This window comes from Lepisma saccharinum, chromosome 16 (genome assembly GCF_977018435.1).
Source record: "Lepisma saccharinum chromosome 16, izLepSacc3.1, whole genome shotgun sequence".
Classification (NCBI taxonomy): domain Eukaryota; kingdom Metazoa; phylum Arthropoda; class Insecta; order Zygentoma; family Lepismatidae; genus Lepisma; species Lepisma saccharinum.
In genome coordinates this window covers 54,378,391-54,398,352 of record NC_139244.1, presented here as the reverse complement: position 1 = coordinate 54,398,352, position 19,962 = coordinate 54,378,391, and the positions used below count along the sequence as shown (strand labels likewise).

Here is a 19,962-nt window from a genome sequence, read left to right as displayed (position 1 = left end):
GGCTGTCGGAATTATTCCATGTATATCAAGCATTATAATTTACTCTTGAATAAAATGTTGGAAAACTTGCACGTTCTATGTACACAGTATGGCACATCTTGTTTCTTTAAGCCTAGAAAAGACAAGAATGTTGGATTTCATGGATTTTTTTTGTTTTAGGACATTTTTTTAAAAAAATCGCTAAAAATGCCAATAATTCACATTTTATGCTAAATGTGCATTATTTCGATATTTCGAACGGGCAAAAAATGTGTCCAGACATCACTGCACATTCATAAACACAACTTCACAGCAATTAACATTTTTCACAGTTTTCACGTTTGCAAAAAATCAAGGTCCCTACTAATTGGAAATTACTTTTTGGGCACCCCTCGTATAAATCAGTAGATGAACAGTGAAAATTAAGCAGGGCTGGCAGAGAAAAGTCAATTCTTGAAGAAAGTGATATGCTTTTATGATTGAATGATTCGAGTAAATATGATACTAACATATTTACGTATTTACTATCAGTATTTAATTTCATAATATTGGACATTAACTTCGCTCACAGACAGATTAATGACCATCTCTCACGAGTTTAAACAGACAGGACAGAGAGTGGCTGCAATACTAGTGCTGCAGTAAATTTGAAGTTGGGAGCATGCACATGCCAAATTTTTATAAAGTTCACCAATGCAGATTTATGTTTCACAATTTTGTGATTGTATTCAATATATATCCCGTTTTGTTGTATTCTTCTTGATATCTAAGAATAGTGCAATGTCATTGTAAACATATGTTAACTTGTGCGAAACCAGTAATACGTCAGGATGATGAAAGAAAACCTTCATAAGCACTGCTACATTACATAAGGTGAAGTGAGCCAGAAGAGTAATAAAATTCCAGCACCATATTTGCAGTCTAAAGCTCTTCTTGTTTATGCATGAATATTTGTTTGATGTTGCAGTCTGAAGACATCCAACAAAAATCAATTCCATAAGAGTGCCATGCATGCAATTACTGTCGCATGTTGTAGTGAGATACTTTGTCGGGTGGCGATATTCGACAAAAATCGTATGTATCAATGGAGCCTATTTATTTCCATGTTCCTTCAGTTTGTCCAACAAAATGCCTTACTACGATGTCCAACAACTATTGGACGGTGCCACCCCCTACCATCCCCTCCATCTGTTGACAGTTCTGTCCCCTTACTACTCCCATACGGACAAGAAAAAAAAATGATAATTCAATGCATTTTCCACGTAATAGAGGCTTAACACATTTTTCTGCCCCTTCGGAAATTTCTCTCTCTCTCTCTCCCTCCTCCTGCCATTACTGGTTTCTGGTGCTGTGGTTGTGTTGTGCATAAAAGGGGCCTAAAAGTTGAGGCCGAAACTTAGCAACACAATTTCTTGTTCCCGTGCAGAATTCCATAACGATATCATAACGAAGTCAATCAAGACAAAATTCCCTTACATTTCCCTGAATTTTTTAGACACCTCAAATTCCCTGACTTTTCCCGGTTTTCCAGGTCTGTCGCCACCCTATGATACCACTTTGAACCAATACTGATACTCTTACCGATTCCTACACATACTTGAAAATTGCAATAATTAAAATTTGTTCAAAATATTGTTCAATATTGCTGTGTAAATAATCTTCTCCGATTATATCCATGAATTTACAAATCAATTTCCAGTTAGGGATGGGTCGATATGAAATTTTGGCTGATACCGATAAAGTACCAATATAAGATTTACCGATAACCGATATTCTACCGATTCGATATAAAATTAGAAATTGTCCTTGAAGAACCTGAAAGTTTCATTGACCTCCTTAATAAATTGTTTCAAAGTGACTGCAGTGTAAAAGAAATTGCATATTTAGACATTTACTTTTTTGGAAAGTAGAGAATGGAGATTATCCATAGAAAATACAACAAAATGGCAGAATTTTGCACAAATTTATCAGATATTTATTGATATATCGGATCGGTAAAATAATCGGTAATTTTACCGATAAACTGATACACCGAAATGCCTATATCGGCCGATACTGATAGAGTACCGATTAATCGGTCCCATCCCTAATTTCCTGTAATACAACACAATACTAAAATAAAAATAAAAAATAGTTTCTCTTGCATAATTTGTGCAAAATAAAAAGAAACTTTGAATTTTGCATGATTTCTAGGACAATTATATCGACTCCACAATTTTTTTCGTGGCATTTTCACAGATCCCGCGAAAGACCAAAATGCTGTTATCAGTATCGGTAGATTCCAAATGATACTTTTTGATACTGGTATTTGACGATACCGATACATCAGTTGTTATTGGCTGAGCCCTAAAAAATCATAATTAGCCAAAAGTGGCAGAAATACAAAGTAAAACAAACCAAATCAACCAATCAAAATAAAGCACAATTTTAAAAAAAGCACCCTAACAACATCCAATGGCCATTTCTTTTACAAAATTTGAAACTGCAATTCAGTCTACCTTTGCACCAACTTTTTCCTATTCTTTTTATGTACACATTCCTATTCTTTTTATTCACAAACATGTAATTCTACCTAATGAAATGGGCTTTGCCTCAGAAAACGAAACATAGTATTTAGAAAAAAATAGTACATTATTGATCAGCTGTACTCACTGTTTCATCATTTTCTTCTTCTCCTTCTTCATCCGCTTCTTCAGTCGCATTTCTACTTCACCATCTCCACAGAAGTAGAACAATTCTACCAATGCACCGTTGCTATGACACCCAAGAACCTCACCAGATGGGTCTGATACCAAAGCCTGCACTCTTCCTTTGCCTTTTCGGAGAATTGAACCAACTTTCTTGCACTGAATGGGGTACTGAGAAGAGAGAGGAGGCAGATGAGAAAAAGCCACATGCTTAACTATAATATTTATTAGTTAAAAACAACACAAACTTAAAAACCCATCCCCTTAATAATTCAATCAATAAACAACAAAGAATTTACAAACAGCGCAAGATTGTAGCAACATCTTCCAGCAGACACAGCAAGCAGCGTATGTGAAACTACAACCGTGTCTTCTTCACCATCTCTCGACCAGCCTTGATGATAATTCCGAGATTGGGTCGAAAGCTTGGACAAACCTTTAAAGTGTGTTTAATCGTGCTGTTCATGTGTTTTGTGTTGTTTTTAACTAGTATGGTGCTGGCATGTGAAGTACGATTTTTTTTTAACGTCATAAAATATTTATATTGGGGTTATGCACCGAGTGCTCACTGAATTGCAACCACGCCTTCAAACAAGGAAAGGGCCAGCAGCTGCTCTGATCACATGACCACCCCGACTGGAAGTATCATGGTGAATGTATAGACACAACACTACATGTTAGTCGAACAGCATTTGTTAAAATGAGAGGTGGTCAGAATTTAACGTTGTTCTAAAAGGGCATGATTGTGGATGCCCGAGCAACAGGTGCGTCAAATAACCCAGACAGTGACACTGGTCGGATGTGACAGTTCCAGTGTAGTGAAGGTGTACAGAGAGTGGCAAGAAAATGGGACAACCACCACCAAAAGACAGAATTGCAAGGGCATATGAAAGATGACACAACGGGGAGAGCGTAGAGTCAAATGGTTCGTGACAGCTGAACACACCACCCGCGTCCGGGAATTATGGGACAATATGCACAACACCTATATCGCACGTAACTGTGTGGTGCACACTGGCATGCATGATGTTCCACAGCAGAGGACCCACTCCTCATAAAATCTGTCACCGCCGACTTTGTCTCACTTGGGCCCACGAGCATGCTAATTGGACAGTGGACGATTAGAAAAAGGTATGTTTGTACGATGAATCACGGTTTTTGCAACACCACTGTGATGGACTTGTGCATGTGTGGTGCCAACAGCACGAGGCTATGGACACATCCTGGATGGTGAGTGCTATACAGGCAGGTGGGGACAGATGTATGGTGTAGGGTTGCTTCTATTGGCATGGACTGCCGTGTGACATCCGTTGTGTATCGGGAGGTGTTAGGTGTTAGGGGGACCACTTACATCCCACAATGCAACACTTCTACACACACAGGGACAGTATTTTTATTGGACGACAATGCACAGTGCCACTGAGGCGGGACTGTACTTGCTTGGCTGGAGGAACATTCCACAGCGAAGCAGCATATGAATTGGCCCCTTAACTCCTCTGATCTTAATCCCATAGAGCATGTGTGGAATGAGCTCTTCGAACCATGCATCCAGCATGGATGATCTTAATACTATTATGCAGACTCAACAGATAACAGTCAGGATAACATTCATTACATACAATTATTAAATGTTGATCTGCATTTAAGATTTTTAGGAACAGTTCTCTGAATTACAAATTCCACTATCAAAGTTCCACTGTATGCAATGAAACCTCGATTTTACATTTTTCAGGGTCCAAAGAAAAAAAGTATTAAATGTAGGAAATGGAAAATTTTTATAACATTTTGATCTAGTGGGACCATGAAGACTGAATGTTTAAAGAGGAAAAGGTAAAATCTGATAACAAAAATTCAGATTGAATTGTTGTTTTAAGTCCACTTTATGCACAGAAAGGACAATTGGGACTGGACCTATAGTTTAAAGTGGGATCCGAACCACTATGTGCTTCCACCGGGTATTGAACCCGGGACCCCTTGGTTACAAGGAGAGGATGCTACCTCTGCGGCATCGGGTAGGCCCTGGAAAATTCAGGTCCATTGTATTTGGTCTAGGAATTAATTCGTGCGCCTGGACAAGAGATGGCGTAACGAGCTTATCGTCCCACAGTTCCGTGTAGCCACACATGCGTTGAAAACTCCTGTCAGCACGCATCGTTCGTAGTATAGGGCAGTTGATTGACGCGTCAACAACAGCATTTTGTAGTCAACTGAACATGGCGCAGTTCGTGCCAGATAAAGTGTTTTTGCGGGGTGTTCTGCTTCATTACTTTAACATGCAGAAAAGTGCTACCGAAAGTCATTGTATTTTGGTGGAAGTGTATGGTGACCATGCGCTAGCTGAGCGAACATGTCAGAAGTGGTTTGCACGGTTTAGAAGTGGTGATTTCGGCCTGGAAGACCAAGAGCGACCTGGACAGCCAAAAAAATTTGAAGACGAAGAATTGAGAGCATTGCTCGATCAGGATTCGTGTCAAACGCAGGAAGAACTTGCAGAAGCATTAGGCATTGATCAAACAACAGTTTCCAAATGCCTCAAAGCCATGGGAATGATTCAAAAGATGTCACATTGGGTTCCACATGAATTGAAAGACAGAGACGTTGAAAGACGAAAAACCATTTGCGAATTGCTGCTTCAAAGACAGAAAAGAAAGGGGTTTTTGCATCGCATTATTACTGGCGATGAGAAGTGGATCCATGACGAGAACCCGAAACGAAAAAAGGCCTGGGTGAAGCCAGGTGAACCAGGTCCATCACAACCGAAACGAGATATTCACTGTGCAAAGGTTATGCTGTGCATATGGTGGGATATGAAAGGTGTGGTGTACTATGAGCTTCTGCAACCGGGTGAAACTATTAATGGAGAACGTTATCGACGACAATTAATGCGTTTGAAGCAAGCTCTGGCCAGGATAACGCTTGCCCACATGTCGCAAAACCGGTCAAAACCTATTTAGAAAATGTCGGATGGGAAGTTTTACCCCACCCGCCGTATTCACCAGACGTTGCTCCTTCGGACTACTACTTGTTCGATTGTATGAATAACGATTTGATTTTACAGCGGTTCACTTCTTCAGAAGATATCGAAAAATGGGTCTCTGACTGGATCGCTTCAAAGGATGAGGACTTCTTTCGCCTCGGAATCTGTAACTTGCCTGACAGATGGGTGAAAGTGGTGGCTCGCGATGGACAATATTTTTCTTAAGGTATTTATGTATTTTGTGTTTGAACTACAGCTCCAATGTGTGCGTAACAACCGCACGAATTAATTCCTAGACCAAATAAATGCAATTTATTTTCTCCATACAGCACATAAAAGTGACAATTTTATTAACTGGATAAGATTAGACTTATATAATTTAATTCAGTTTCAATTTAAATTGAGACCCTTTTCTGGCTGTGCAAAATTATAAGACATGTTTCAGGCTTTGAATAATTTAACCTCATACATTGAATTCAGTTGGTCATAAATATACAAAATGGTAATTTGTGTAACATATGTGCTACAGGAAATGGCAACATTCACACAACATCTGATAAAAACAAATAGGAAACCATTCCCTATATTGTGTAGTCAAAATTTCATGTTTCAGCATTGCGAATTTGAGAGGTTTTTAAAATTAATTTTCGAAGGCTCACTGCCTTCATTAACTGATGATACGGCAATGAAACCAGGTGTTTGCCTGATGACCCAACCACTAAATACCAATCTGCTGCATGGCTCAGACAAAACTCGCCATGGTAAAAAAAAGTGCGATTTCAGAAGCGTCCATATCCTCAGTGAATGAAGGCAGTGAGCCTTCGACATTAATGTTAAAAAACTATCAAATGTGCAATGCAGAATCATGAAATTTCGCCTACACGATATTAAAACTGTATTTACAGGGTGTCTACCAAAATAACAAATCCAAAATTCTTAACTTCTTTTATGATTTTTTCTTGACTTTTTTCTAAACATTTATTTAATCGCCCCAAATTAGGTATGGTTGGAAATTAAGAAAATATATATTTTCTTCAATGAAAAACCCCTACCAGAAGGCTGGTTAAGATGAAAATTGAAGATTTAGACTTTTGTAATTACACTGATAAACAATTAAATACTCCTTTAAATAAAACTAAGTGATCTTTATGTATTCAGATGTGCTGATAACGAATATCGCATCCGTTTTCCTGTATCACCTAAAGTTTTTGCAGAACACCCACATTTTATAGTTTTATGGTTTCAGGTCTCCGCACCCTGCTCAGCATCCTGCTTAACGTTTGGTTCCTAGCAAATGGATAAGAACCTTTTAGCGACCTTGTGTGTTTATGACTGGCACTTAATATTTCGTGGAGAAAACATCTGGCAGTAGAGTAATTTCCTGTTTCTCTGTTAAAATTTGTTCTTTTGTGGGTTAGTCGAGTCTTAACTTCCTTTTCGATAACTTCGCGAGTAGCCGTATTTTATGTTTGTGTATGTTCGTGAAATTGTGAATGTAATATTGTGTATAGTGAAGTGAAGTGTAAGTTGTATTTTAACAAAACGATCAGAGCATTCATAATTGTTTTTTTTTTAAAGAAATATATTATAACTCAATTAATGAGTTCGCCATGTCACGCAAATGTGTGAATAACTCGAACTTGTTTTGTTATGTTTGTGGGGAATTTACTCCGAAGTCACAGAGAAATACTATCACCCCTATAGTGAAAAAAGCATACGAGTTGTATTTTGGAAGTAAAGTAGACGAGGGAAAAAGCTGGGCACCAGATAAAATTTGTTGTAATTGTTTGCGAACTTTACGTGGTTGGCTTAATGGCACTCACAAATCAATGCCCTTCGGAAACCCTGTAATATGGACAGAACAGAAAGATCATACTACGGATTGTTACTTCTGTTTAACAAACTTAGTGGGATATAGTTCAAAATCAAAACATTCTATATTTTATCCTGATGTTCCTTCAGCCAAAAAACCTATGAGTCATGATTTTATACCAATTCCTAAGTCTCCTGAAGAGTGGACAGTGGATGAAACAGAACCAAGCAGTGTTTCTCCAGATGACGAACCTCGACCCTCATATTCAAACACCGATACAAATTTTCCTGATCCAAATATACCTCACTTTACTTCTCAATCCGAACTAAATGATCTAGTCAGAGACCTCAACCTTTCTAAAGTTCAAGCGGAATTATTAGGTTCTCGTCTCCGAGGGTGGAATTTATTACAAGATGGTGTTAAGTTGTCATATCGGAAATGCCAACAATCACTGACACATTTTTTTTCTGTTAGTAATGAGTTAACTGCAATGATGTAGACGGCCTTCTGCAAGAACTTGGAAGGAATCACAACCCAAACGAGTGGAGACTATTTTTAGATTCATCTAAGAATAGTTTAAAAGTAGTACTGTTGCATAATGAGAATATATACCCATCAGTACCCCTTGCCTATTCTTCCACCATGAAGGAAACATATGAAAATATGGATACAATATTAAAAGTGATAAATTATGAAAAATATGGTTGGCAGATATGCGGAGACCTCAAAATGATTGGTATACTGTTAGGCATGCAGTCTGGGTTTACAAAATTTTGTTGCTTCCTTTGTGAATGGGACAGCTGGGCAAAAGATAAGCATTACAACATTGTGGATTGGCCCATACGGAAAAACTTAATTCCTGGAGAGAAGAGTGTTAGGCATCAGCCTCTACTTGAGAAAGACAAGATTTTGTTACCACCGTTGCATATAAAGTTAGGGCTGATGAAAAATTTTGTTAAGGCTTTGGAGGTGAGGGTGAGGGGTTTTGGGTACTTGAGAAAAACATTTCCTAAACTCAGTGATAGTAGGTTAAAAGAAGACATATTTATTGGGCTGCAAATCCGTGAGATCATTCATGATGACAACTTTGTGGAATTGCTAACAGAAAAAGAGAAATGCGCATGGTTAGCTTTCAGACAAGTATGCTGTAATTTTCTTGGAAATGTGAAATCTGACAACTACAAGGAACTTGTTAAGAACTTGTTGAAGTGTTATCAGCGCATGGGGTGCAATATGTCCTTGAAAATTCACTTTTTACATTCGCATTTGGACTCTTTCCCTCCTAACTTGGGCGCGGTTAGTGACGAATGCGGAGAGAGATTTCACCAGGATATTTCTGTCATGGAGAAACGATATGCAGGAAAATCGGTACAGAACATGTTAGCACACTACTGTTGGAACCTGAAGGAAGAGGTTTCTGGTGGCAGTTACAAACGGCAGAGTTCAAGAAAGAAATTTTGAAAATGTTAGTAAAAATGTGTTTTTTTCCTTTTTTTGCATGAAATTTCTTAATTGAACAGTCAAAATCGGTCCTATATATATTTTTTAATTTTTTATATTTCATAGTTATATGCAATATATATAAATCTTATTTCATGAGCAAACAAACAAAAATAATTTCAAATTTCGATGTATTATTATAAAGGGAATTAATTTTTTATTAAAAACAAAATATGAAAATCCAAGGAAAACGATAGGTGATACAGCATTTCTACTTTCAGATTTGGATTCAGCGGGGTCGAATTATCAATAATCACCTATTTTCGTTCAAAGGAGCAAAAAAAAGTTTAAATTTGTTCATCAGTGTTATTAATGCATGTAAAAAATTAATGTTTCAGATTTAATCTTGGACAGGGGATGGCAACATTACTTTTTTTTAAATATTTTTACGCATACAAGAATGTAATTCTTAAGGAAAAAAGTGAACAAATCTTAACCACAACTAAATACAATTTTAGATTTCCAAATATTCAATTTTATCAAATCCCGTCCAGGTATTTAACAATGTAAATTCACTATACTGCAAAATAGCAAAACTTCTTGACCACAAGCACAATTTCTTGACTTTTCTTTACTTTCTTGATCTACCTGTTCATTTCTTGACATTCTTGACTGGTAAACACCATGATTTATCACATCCATCATGCATTTCATATGTGATTTACTTATGAGCAATAATACTTACATTTATTTCAGCTTCTAGTTCTTCGGTGAAGCCTGTTGTATCTATGTTAACAGGATTTTTCTTTGTCGACTCATCACTTTCTTCCTCAGTAATATGCCAGACTCGCAGTTCATTATCGTTGCAACCAGTGACCAAATACTTATCACTTTTTACAAGAGCAAAACTCCAAACCTAAGGAAGAAACAATATACCGTATTTACTCAAGTACCCCTCATCCTCGAATACACTGTAAAGAAAAAATAGCGACACTTGCTCGGATATGGTTTTCACAAGATTCATTACCTAAAATAATTTTGTACATGAATTCCTGATAACATTACAATGCATATTCACAATGAGCAGTCCAACCTTAACTACATACGCCACAGTTTCAGCGTATTGACATGACTATAATGAATTTATATGCATATATAACTAGCTGTGTGTTTGTTTCTATAAAAAAGCCTTTGTAGAGAGTAATACATAAAAGTCAAAGAAACAACAAGAATAGAACAAAACAAAAAAAAATAGAATATCTTAAGGGTAAGACATATTGTGTACGAATATCTAGAGTATAATACAGCAAACTAGTATTTTGTATGGACACCATGGGCCTTCTGCAATGCAGCCAATCGTCAAGGCATGCTGGTTACAAGGTTATTGCAAAGTGTAACCTCGATTTCATGGAACCAAACCCAGATTATCTGTTCCATGAGTTCCCTCCTATTCGAGAATGTCTTGTTATGCAGTCTTCTGCTCATAATGGTCCACAAATGTTCAATGTGATTCATGCCAGGCGAGTTTGGAGGCCATCAGAGTCTCGAAATACTTATGTCCTTGAACCACATATTGACGATTTTCGCTCGGTGACATGAAGCATTATAGTCCTGTAAAACAAAGTAGTCCATATTTTCTCCAGAAAAGTAGTCTCTAGCAGTTGTAAGAATTTTACATTACAGAATTTGACGATATTTTCGTGCATCAACTGACTCTTAACATATCTCCATCCTTCCGATGCCTTGAGCAGTAAAGCAAGCCCACGCCATCACTCCACCACTGAATTTTTGCGTCTCTGAAACACAATTCTTTTCAAGTTCCTCACCCTTTCGCATCCACAACTTCACACCATCATCGTTTCCCACTATTCCACTCGTCTTCAGTCCAACTTGAATATCACCTCACAAAATTCACGTCTTGCTGCTCTGTGTGCTTGTGTCAGCTTCGGCTTCTTCCCAATACCCACTTCGCGCAGTCGAGACAATACAGTTGTATGGCTGACTGCAATTCCAAGGTCATTTCTAATTACAGAAGCGAGTTGGCGGGAACTCATTCCTCGATTCTGCAGTGCTGTTGTTTTCATTTTCCGATCTACTCTGGGCGATGTTTTCCTTTTTCTACCACACTGTTGCCGAAGTGACGATTTGTTATGCTGGTTTTACTTGTGAATTACTCTTCCTGTTGTTGAATGGTGGATTTTGAGTATTCCACCAATCTCCCTGGGAGATTTACCTTCGCTGTGCAAAGTAAGAATTTTGCCTTGCTTACGTGGTGACAAGTCACATTTCTTATCCATTTTACTTATTTAGAGTCCACACACAGCAACAATATCACACAAAAAAATGCTACACAACAACAATACTGCCCCTTGACACTGTACAAACAATGAGAAAGCATAGAACAGTCACTAACTGCTGTTTACATTGGCCTACACATCACAATTACAATGCAGAATTCTCACGACAATAACTGATGAGGTGCTTTTAGCGCCATCTGGCAAGAATATTACTGATACACAACATTTGACTATCACCGTTCGTGACCACAGGTGTCGCAGATAACGCAACAAAACTATCCTAGGATTCCTTTCCTTTTATTTCTTTTCTAGCGGGCCGAAACTATGGTTTTCTGTGTAAGTGTTGCCATTTTTTATTTACAGTGTGTAAGCCACGGACCTGGATTTCAGAGAAGGGAAATTCACACTATTCAATCTTACACTTCCCTTAAAATTTCTTAATTTGCTTGTAAACAGTATTTCTGCATATGTTTTGTGCATTATACCTCTATTGAGTGACACCTTATTGTATCGTCTAAAAAACCTGACAATGCAACCCCGACTTGCTTTAAAACCATGAACTCCAAGTTCTTTTGCCAGTGAAAAAGCATTCAATTGACACATTTCTGCAGAAACTACAAATCCAAATTGTCATTTTTCACAAAGATAGTCATGCAGCTTCCCCTCTATTTCCGGAAATTTAGCCTTTTGTCCTCGAAAAGCTCTCAGATTGCCACATGTGTTTAGCAGTATTTCCTTTCTTTTTCTCCAGTCTCTCACATTTACGAGCACCAGCACAATTTTCAATTTCCTCCGCTTCTTGAATGACGCGTAACTTTTCATGTGCTGTAAAAGATAGCAATCTTCTTCCTTTAGTGGTCATCTTGCTTTTAGCATCCATCTGTGAAGCAGGATAAGAAGGACCCCAACTTGGGAATCGAACCCGAGTCTCCAGAATGGCAGTCAGATTCCCTACGTTTTAGACCAGCACGGCTCCCCCTCCTTGCTTTGTGGTTTACCATTCTAATCACATGACCATTGAGACCAGGCAGTCACCATATTTATCCCCGAATAACCCAATCTGATTTGCCTTGAAAAGAAATTAACTTTCGCTAGTGCTTAATGAAAGCGATGGTATCCCACTTTTGAGTCAGGTTGCGTGTTTCTTCAGGACAATTTACAACATAATACAGCCAAGACATCCTTATTGCTCATTTCACATCTCTTAATACTGAGGGGTAGGAAAACACTAAAATAATTCAGGCCCCAGCCACTTTATCTCAGGAGCCAGCTAAGAAAGCTATGAATCCAAGTAAGATAAAGCTGCACATTTTGAAATGTGTTCTTAGAACATGTAATTAATTAATATAAGATTGGATTAAAAATAATTAGTTCTTGCACCGAGTGGTCTTCCTAAAGAAGGCTCAACAGGTAGCAACATGAATAACTCTGTAATATATATACGTATACAGGGTGACTGGTAATTAGATGTATTCCCTGAAAGGGGTTAAAGTAGAAACAATTTGCAATAAATTTGACCATATGATACCCTGTCCGAAAATTAGTAGTTTTCAATATAATCATTGTTTTTTTTAAAAAATGACAATTTTCCACATAAAAAGATGAATTGAAAAAAAACTGCTCATTGTATGGAACATATTTCAGCGTTTTCTGATAGCTAACAAATAAGTGGTTTGTTGAAAAAAAAAGTTTTTCTCAAATAACAATCACAAGTAAGTAACGGGTGGGTCTAAACTTACAAGTGAAAAAAATGCACTCTTAGTTTACTTGGCAACGTATTAATAACAAAAATGGTATGACACGAAGCGTACAAATTACTTTAATTACTTCCTTGTGTCATCTGCTATCCAACAAGGTACAAATGTTTCTAACATTCACATTTGTGTACAAGAAATAATACTTCATTCATCTTCATGTGAATGGAATCAATGAACAATACAATTAAAGAACATTACACGTCTTGCTCAAAGTGGGCACCTCCGTTACAAATACAGGTATGCAGGTTTTTACGGACATTTGGTCTCTTAACTCGTGATGTGATGGTGTCCTTGATGTGTTGACCAGCCGTTAAGATCCTCTCCCTGAGCTCTTCTTGAGAGTTTACCGGTGTCTTGTCATATGGCTCCAAATGTAAAAGTCGCAAGGCGTCAAATCGGGGGATCGAGCCGGCCAGGGAATCGGGCCACCTCGGCCAATCCATTTCTTTGGGTAATTTTTATCCAGCCACTGTCGCAGGAGGCAGAAGTATGGATGGGCGTCATCAACAATCATTTCATTGACCCATTTTTCCTGCCCCAAATCTTAAATGGCATCACTTATGAACATTTATTGAGGAACGGGATGGCAATGTTGTTGGAGGATGTGCCTCTAGCTACAAGACGTGACATGATTTATCAGCATGATGACTGCCCAGCTTGATCCCCCGATCAATTTGATGCCTTGTGACTTTTACATTTGGAGCCACATGACAAGACACCGGTAAACTCGCAAGAAGAGCTCAGGGAGAGGATCTTAACGGCTGGTCAACACATCAAGGACACCATCACATCACGAGTTAAGAGAACAAATGTCCGTAAAAACCTGCATACCTGTATTCGTAACGGAGGTGCCCACTTTGAGCAAGACGTGCAATGTTCTTTAATTGTATTGTTCATTGATTCCATTCACATGAAGATGAATGAAGTATTATTTCTTGTACACAAATGTGAATGTTAGCAACATTTGTACCTTGTTGGATAGCAGATGACACAAGGAAGTAATTTAAGTAATTTGTACGCTTCGTGTCATACCATTTTTGTTATTAATACGTTGCCAAGTAAAATAAGAGTGCATTTTTTTATCATCACTTGTAAGTTTAGACCCACCCATTACTTACATGTGATTGTTATTTGGGAAAAACTTTTTTTTCAACGAACCACTTATTTGTTAGCTATCAGAAAACGCTGAAATAAGTTGGATAGCAATTTCAACCAAACTTGGTACACATATGACTTACAATCTGGAAAGAAATACTGTGGGAATAAGATACCCCTGGCACCCCAAGGGTGGGGATGGGAAGGGGATGACATGTAAAAATAACCGGAAACGACCGATATTAGTGTGGAATCCATTGCTTTCGGGGTTGCTAAGATGAATAGTGACACTCCCAATGCCTTTCAATTTATTTATTCTTGCTCCTGGAGGTGAAACTAAAAATGTTGTTTATAATCAAGTTTTGAGTTCAATTAATATTATAGTGAATTTGTAAAAGATTTTACTTTATAATTTGTATACTGTAACTATACCTTTAAATACCTGTCAACAAAATTAGTTGCATTTTACACTATAGTTAGAATTCATTATTTTCCTGTCTATTAGAAGATTGGGGTAAATAAATACCTTGGCCCGGGCAATGCCGGGTGATCAGCTAGTATATTCTAATATATGACAGACTCTACCACAATGATTTTAAAATTCGGTTACAAATAGTGCAAAATTTACAATGGGATGTTATGCAGTAAACAAATAAAGAAACATTAAAAAAAAACTTTGCTGCAATCATTACTTAAGAAAGAGGTAATGCAGAATTTTCATATGTGAACTCGAAATATTTAAAAAGTATATTTTTCTTAGAACTGAATTTGGAAATTAAGGTGCCACGGTGACCAAGCACCCTGTATTTTTCTACTCCTGCTTATACTCTACCAGAACCACAATTTTACATTTATCAAGGGCCAAGATGTAAACACTTAAAATGACAATGTAAAATCCAGAAACGTAAAAGTGGGGTTCTACTGTAATTATCTCTCGCTTAAAATGTCAAAGTACAGAAAATTTTATATATACAGTATATATTTACACACACAACTGGGAAAAGGGAAAATGTGTATTAAAAATCACATGTATGATGTATGTGTGTAGGGTATGCAGAGACGGTGGTGACCTTAAGCTACTAAAAGCCGTTGTTGGTATGTCTGCATTGCTGTACGCATAGGAACCTGGGAAACAGTTCGTCAACATGGGGGTGTTGCAACAGTGCATCAAACAAAAGCAGATGAGTGTTATGAGATTTTAGTTTAGTGAAGGAATGAAACCTGTAGAGATTCATCCTCATATGAGAATTCATTACGGTGGCTGGTGTATGAGTCACACACAAGAATTCATTACGGTGACTGGTGTATGAGTCATACCGTACAAATCTTAGGTAGATTTGGGGGATCAATTCTCAGGCTACGTGAGAGCCTAGTGAGAGGGGATATTGGCTGCGAGAGGTAAACTTATAGTCTGGGGTACTACCACGGAGAAACAACGGGAACACGTAACTAAGAACAACACTTAAACATTCGATTTAAACACTTCGATTGACTGGTCTCGCGGGGTTGTGAGAATGATAGAAAAGGATATAGGAGCGTTCGTTTACCTGCAGAACTCGATGCGAAGATCGTCTCGCTGATTCGTAGATAAAGGCACTTTCATGAAATAAACTTGTTTCGATAGCGCAACTCCCGATTCGTGCACTGCTTTCCATGGTAACTCTTTTTGATAATCAGCCCATAGATTCGAGGCACGGACTATTCACGCTATAAATTTCTGAGTACAACTGGGCTGAGAAATCTTCTCTCGAACAATTTATGTGGAATTGAATTTCCGGTCGTTAGAAATAATGGCGAGCCGAGTCCTCCGCCAGATCCATTGAAGGTCGCTGGTGTAATTTGCTTTTAAGAAGCTACCTCCAGCATCTCAGCCGGAACCTTTTGGCGACGTGATTAACCTATTGAGTTATGACAGCAAGTGTCTCGGGTTCGAGTCACACCTTTGGCATGATACAATACACAAGTGTATGAATGGACTGAGAATTTCAACAATGGCGTCACTAGTGTAGAGGATTCCCCTTGTATGGATCGAGCATTCACGGCAGTCATGGAAACAACATTGCAACCATTGAGAATGTGATAAGGGAAAACCAGCACATCACAAGTAGGTAGCATCACTATTGGACATTAGTGTTGATCACATCATTTAAGACGAGCTAAAGTTATGAAAAGTGTCTGTCTCCTCCACTTTATAATAGTCCAGAATCTACTTATCGTGTAATAAAATACTACTTACTTCACTTCGGTGTCCAACGATTGTCTTGAAACAGTGCCATGTATCCAAATCCCACAACTTAACATAAGAATCTTTGGAGCTGGACACCAGTATGTTGTGCTTCTTCATGAACACCAGCTGAGTGATATTCCCTGTGTGTCCAGTGAGCCGCTGCAATCCAGCTTCGGCAATAACATCCCAAACAATAATGTCAGTATCCTGTAAAAATTATACGTGAAAAACAATAGCTACATCAGATTCCACACAATTATTAATGAACAGGGTTTTGCTAAGTTCCTTCCAATATTTAAATTCACTATAACTTTGTAATGAACAGAGATATTTCAGTGAAATAAAGTTTGTTCTGTGCAGCAGTCTTTAAAGTTTTACCTGGCAACACAGCACGTTGAGAGGATCACGTAACTACAAGCAATCAGGTTATTCCAAGATGGCATTGATTCAGGAGGCAGGTGGATTGGCTGCAGAGGACCCATGTCATGGCCTGCAAAGTTGCCAGACCTGGCTCCGCGTGACTTTTGGCTGTGGAGATATGTCAAGACAGACATGGAAAAGCCAAGAGATCTGGATGACATCATAGCGAAGATATCTGCTGTTATCACAGGCATTTCGGATTCAGGATGAGATTTCAGGAATGCATCGATGTGAATGGTGTGGCAATGAGGATGACCACATGGCCATGGTGAAGGACGAGGCACATCTATGGTCCATTTATTATCAACTGTCTTAAAAAGAGGCTTAATTCTATTTCTGGTGAATAACTATTGTGTTACGTCTAGTGCTAAGTAAGCATGCAATGTTAATTACACATTATCAATTGTCTAGTGTTTTAAACTATATTTATTCTAGCACTATGATTCGAGAGAACACCTCTTCTCTTGCCTCCACGTGAACAAAATTAAAAGAATTATAAGTGGAAAGTTGATTAGGATAGATGTAAATACTGTTGATTAAAATTATAGATACTAGAGTTTGGACTCCAATAAAAAATTAATACCACAAGTTACAAAAATTAATGCTACAGTAATGCCGTTGCACAAATTGCAGGAAGTTCGCAACCTTTTATGCATAAGACGAACAAAAAAAAACATACTACATTAATTGCAAATAAATAATAAAAGATTCAGGTTGAAAATTAAGAGATGAACATAAATTATTATTCATTCTAATAAATCTAAGTTTCCTTTTGCCGCACACTTTTTGTTCGCGATTGATTTTGCCACGTGTCTGGTGGTGAAATCGATCGCGAATAAAAAGTGTGCGGCAAAATGAAATGTGAACTTATTACAATGAATTATCTAACTCTCTGTAACAGATATCTTTAGATACAATACAAATTATTATTTCCTCAAATAAGACCATACACAACTTAATCAATAAATGTAAAGAGGTAAGAAAGGAACCAATACCTTAGCTCCTGAAGCCAAACGGTGACCACTGGTATCATATGCTAAGCAGGTAACAGCAGATCTGTGTCCAGCAAAAACAATAACGTCCTCTGGTGATTCTAACTGAAACATTTTGACAGTGCCATCAGAATATCCTACTGACAAATTCTTCCCGGATGGACCCACAGCCACGGCAGTCACTACATGCTTCTCTCCTTCCAGTACCAACGCCTTTGGAAAAGAAGATTTTACGTTATGACAAAATGATGAGTTGTAAGTGATATTAATACAATACAAAGCATTATGCATTTTGCACTAGACATGAAAAGACACCCAATGACGTGTTTTAAAAAAATGGATCGGATACCTATGGCCATTAGAGGAAGTACAATGTTGACATTTCATTTTGATACTGAGAAGAAAAGGGAGCATGCCATGCTAACTGGACATTGTCCATTGTCTAATGCAGTGGTTCCCAAAGTGTGTGCTGTGGCTGGCTTGCAGGTGTGCCGCAAAATATTCCAGTATTTTAACTAAAATGACACTTACTTGACAGTCTACACATGGTATTAGCTATGATTGTTCCAAATATGCGTTTATTTAGTACTTTTTACACATAAAATGTTTCTGAATTTGAAATAATGCAATTCTTTTTTAACTTAAGGCAAGCAACCTAACCACACTAACAGAGCATTGCAAGTGTTCGATAGGCCTATATTCTGACTTGGGCACCTCGGAAAGATTTTGAAACACTAAGGGCACCGTGAAACGAAAAAGTTTGGGAAGCCCTGATCTAGTGCTTTTAACAGAAATTTGAGCGAAAAATGCAGGCTTGACCAGAACTCGAACACCGGGTCTCTGGCTTATCGTGCCAGCCCTGGTACATTATACATCTCGTGAGTGTGCCAAATCTTAATGTAATTTACATCTCTATGCTGGGAGAAACCAGGCAAAGTCAGTATGTTTCAAGGCAACAGAACCCATTGTGGTAGCACTGGCAGATACAATTCCACACAGGTAAAACAGCGACAGAGTAAAAGTCAGGCAAATCCAGGGTTGGCTCAGTAGCTAAGTTTGTAGAGAAATTACATGGGTTCGAGTCCTATTTTGAATTCACATTTTTCGCTGAAATTTCTTCATAGTACATCACCTATGCGTGCCAAATTTTAATGTAATATTACACTTATTGTAATGCTACATTTAGAGAGAGAGAGCACCTCTACTCATCTTCAGGTGAACAAATTAAATTTTTCCCAGAGGTGGGGATCGAACCTACGGCAGACTGGTGCATTGACCAACTACTCTACGGAACCGTCCCAGAATTCTGTACTAATTTTTGCTCCATTTAGGCTGCTGTTTCAAATTTTCGAGGAGAGGGGACGGTACTTGCTTGAATTCTATGTTGGGATGCATATTCAGGTTGTCTACAATTTTCTGAAAACAAAATTCCCTGACTTTTCCAGACCAAAAAACAAAAATCTTTCAGACCAAGTGTTTAGGCATTTTATGTATTTACGCATTTGTACAAGAAATACACTATATTTTAACTAAACACCACACTCAGAAACCCACTAAATAAAGTTAAAAGTAATAACGAGAAGGGGCATGTATTGACTAATGATAAAGAATTCTCTTTTTGTAAAAATTGCAACAATTATAGCATAAATAATACATAATTATAGTAAAATTTAGAAATATATATGTATTCATCCTAATACTCATATGTATCAAAAACAACCCAAAAATTGCAACAAGAAAGTGGTAAATACCAATACCCACTTAGTGTAGTAGATTTCCAGTTGAAAATAGTAGTTCAAAACATGATCCCTTTTCCTAGTTCTTAATATGCAATTTCTACTGTACATGCCAGTAATACCCAGTTTATTAAAATGCAGTATAGTTTGTTCAGAACAAATCAAAAATTGCTTGCTTGGGCTTTTCTTTGCTCAAGAATCTATTTTTAGTGCACTTTCACAAAAATTTGATTCTTCCAGAAAAAAGGAATACCTAAATGCGGCAGAAATATGATGTTAAATAACAAAGCTACAAATACAATAAGACAATGTTTACCCATTGTACTGCTAGACTAGAGTATAGATCCACCACCACATTGATACCTTGGCATGGGAGCTGAGGAGCTAGTGTTCCTAGTCTAAGTCAAGGGGAAGCCCTGTAGTTAGCATATGTTCTGAGTTTTCAGAAAGCTTGGCGCTAGTATACATATTGGAAACTATCATGCACTTTTTAAAATTATTAAATTGTATTGTATAATGCAATTAAATATTTTGGACGAATG

At 37.7% G+C, this 19,962-nt stretch overlaps 1 protein-coding gene across 1 annotated transcript in view; it reads right to left on the bottom strand.

Annotated features, from left to right (window-relative positions):
• Positions 1–19,962, bottom strand: part of LOC146000483 (WD repeat-containing protein 3-like) — a 62,671-nt gene that overhangs the window by 36,510 nt on the left and 6,199 nt on the right. The window contains exons 3-6 of the mRNA XM_083138165.1: positions 17,688–17,897; positions 16,282–16,479; positions 9,642–9,812; positions 2,632–2,837 (exon numbers count right to left, since the gene is read on the bottom strand). Coding sequence (XP_082994291.1) covers positions 2,632–2,837; positions 9,642–9,812; positions 16,282–16,479; positions 17,688–17,897 — 785 coding nt within the window. The remainder of the gene's footprint in view (positions 1–2,631; positions 2,838–9,641; positions 9,813–16,281; positions 16,480–17,687; positions 17,898–19,962) is intronic.